General features: G+C 60.9%; 1 protein-coding gene across 17 annotated transcripts in view; it reads left to right on the forward strand.

Annotated features, from left to right (window-relative positions):
- The first annotated feature begins 484 nt into the window (after window positions 1-484).
- The window catches only part of tnikb (TRAF2 and NCK interacting kinase b), a 39,629-nt gene continuing 39,054 nt past the window's right edge, over window positions 485-1,059 (forward strand). For all 17 annotated transcript variants that reach the window (XR_008834010.1, XM_056433592.1, XM_056433596.1 and 14 more), the window contains exon 1: window positions 485-962. Coding sequence is in view for 16 of the 17 variants with exons in the window: in XM_056433592.1 (XP_056289567.1) it covers window positions 855-962 (108 nt within the window). In the remaining variant the exon portion in view is untranslated. The remainder of the gene's footprint in view (window positions 963-1,059) is intronic.

Below are 1,059 nucleotides of genomic sequence, written 5' to 3' on the forward strand. Positions count from 1 at the left end.
TATAAACCAAATATGTTTTTATTTTTTGGGGAGATCAGATGTTTACTTCTGACTGCAGCTCCACTCAAGTGCCCCTCTGACGTCACATTCAGACCTAAATGAAGCATGTTAAATGTCGAATGAGGGGCACGGTGGTCCCCCCTCTCGTGCGCGTGCACGCTCCCTGACACTTCAGGGTGTGAGGCTGTGACCTGCAGCTGATCGCCGCGCACTCCCGTGTTTGTCCCTAACCAGCCGCCGTCCAGGAGGGTTCGCTTCTTCCTCCTGTCACACTAACCGTGCGTGTGTGTGTGTGCGTGTGTGTGTGTGCGTGTGTGCGCGCGCGTGTGTGTCATTGTGGGCGTCTCGGTCTGTAGCGCAGCCTCCTCGCAGGCCAATCCCAGGAAGCGCGCGCTGCTGTTCAGCCACACAGACGGACCGACCGACTGTGCGTGTGCGTGTGCTCCTCTTTCAGTGCGCCTCTGCTGCGCGCTCCTGCCCGTCTCTCTCGCGCGCTATCTATGCGCGCGTGCACGTGTGTCACCACCACCACCACCGGCCTCTCCTCCCGGTCTCGAGGTGTCGCGGTTGGAGGTCTGTCGGAGCAGCATGTAGCAACCTGGAGCCACCGCGCACATCGCCGCCTCCTCCTCCTCTTCCTCCCTCCTCCTCCTCCTCTTCCTCCTCCCTCCTCCTCCTCCCCCTCCCCTCTTCCTGGAGCGCGGTCGTTTCTCCTCTCGGGAAAGGAGCCTCGAGGATTAGTTTTTATTCTAAGGGCCGGCGGCGGGGAGACACTCCTCTAGATGGTCCTTTAGAGGAGTGCTCGTGCGTGTGCGTGTGCGTGCGCGTGCCCGCCGCTCTGCACCTCCCGGTCGATGGTCGTTGAGGAAGCTTCCATCTTGAGTCCCGCTTCCACCGACAGAGCCATGGCGAGCGACTCCCCGGCGCGCAGCCTGGACGAGATCGACCTGTCTGCACTCCGGGTAAATGTGAATGTGTATGTGTGTGTGTGTGTGTGCACGTGGTGTCTGTCTAAGCGTGCGCGCGTGCGTGTGGGGCCGTTGAGCACCTGTCGGTCTT

The sequence above is a fragment of the Pseudoliparis swirei genome, chromosome 16 (assembly GCF_029220125.1).
Source record: "Pseudoliparis swirei isolate HS2019 ecotype Mariana Trench chromosome 16, NWPU_hadal_v1, whole genome shotgun sequence".
NCBI classification, from domain to species: domain Eukaryota; kingdom Metazoa; phylum Chordata; class Actinopteri; order Perciformes; family Liparidae; genus Pseudoliparis; species Pseudoliparis swirei.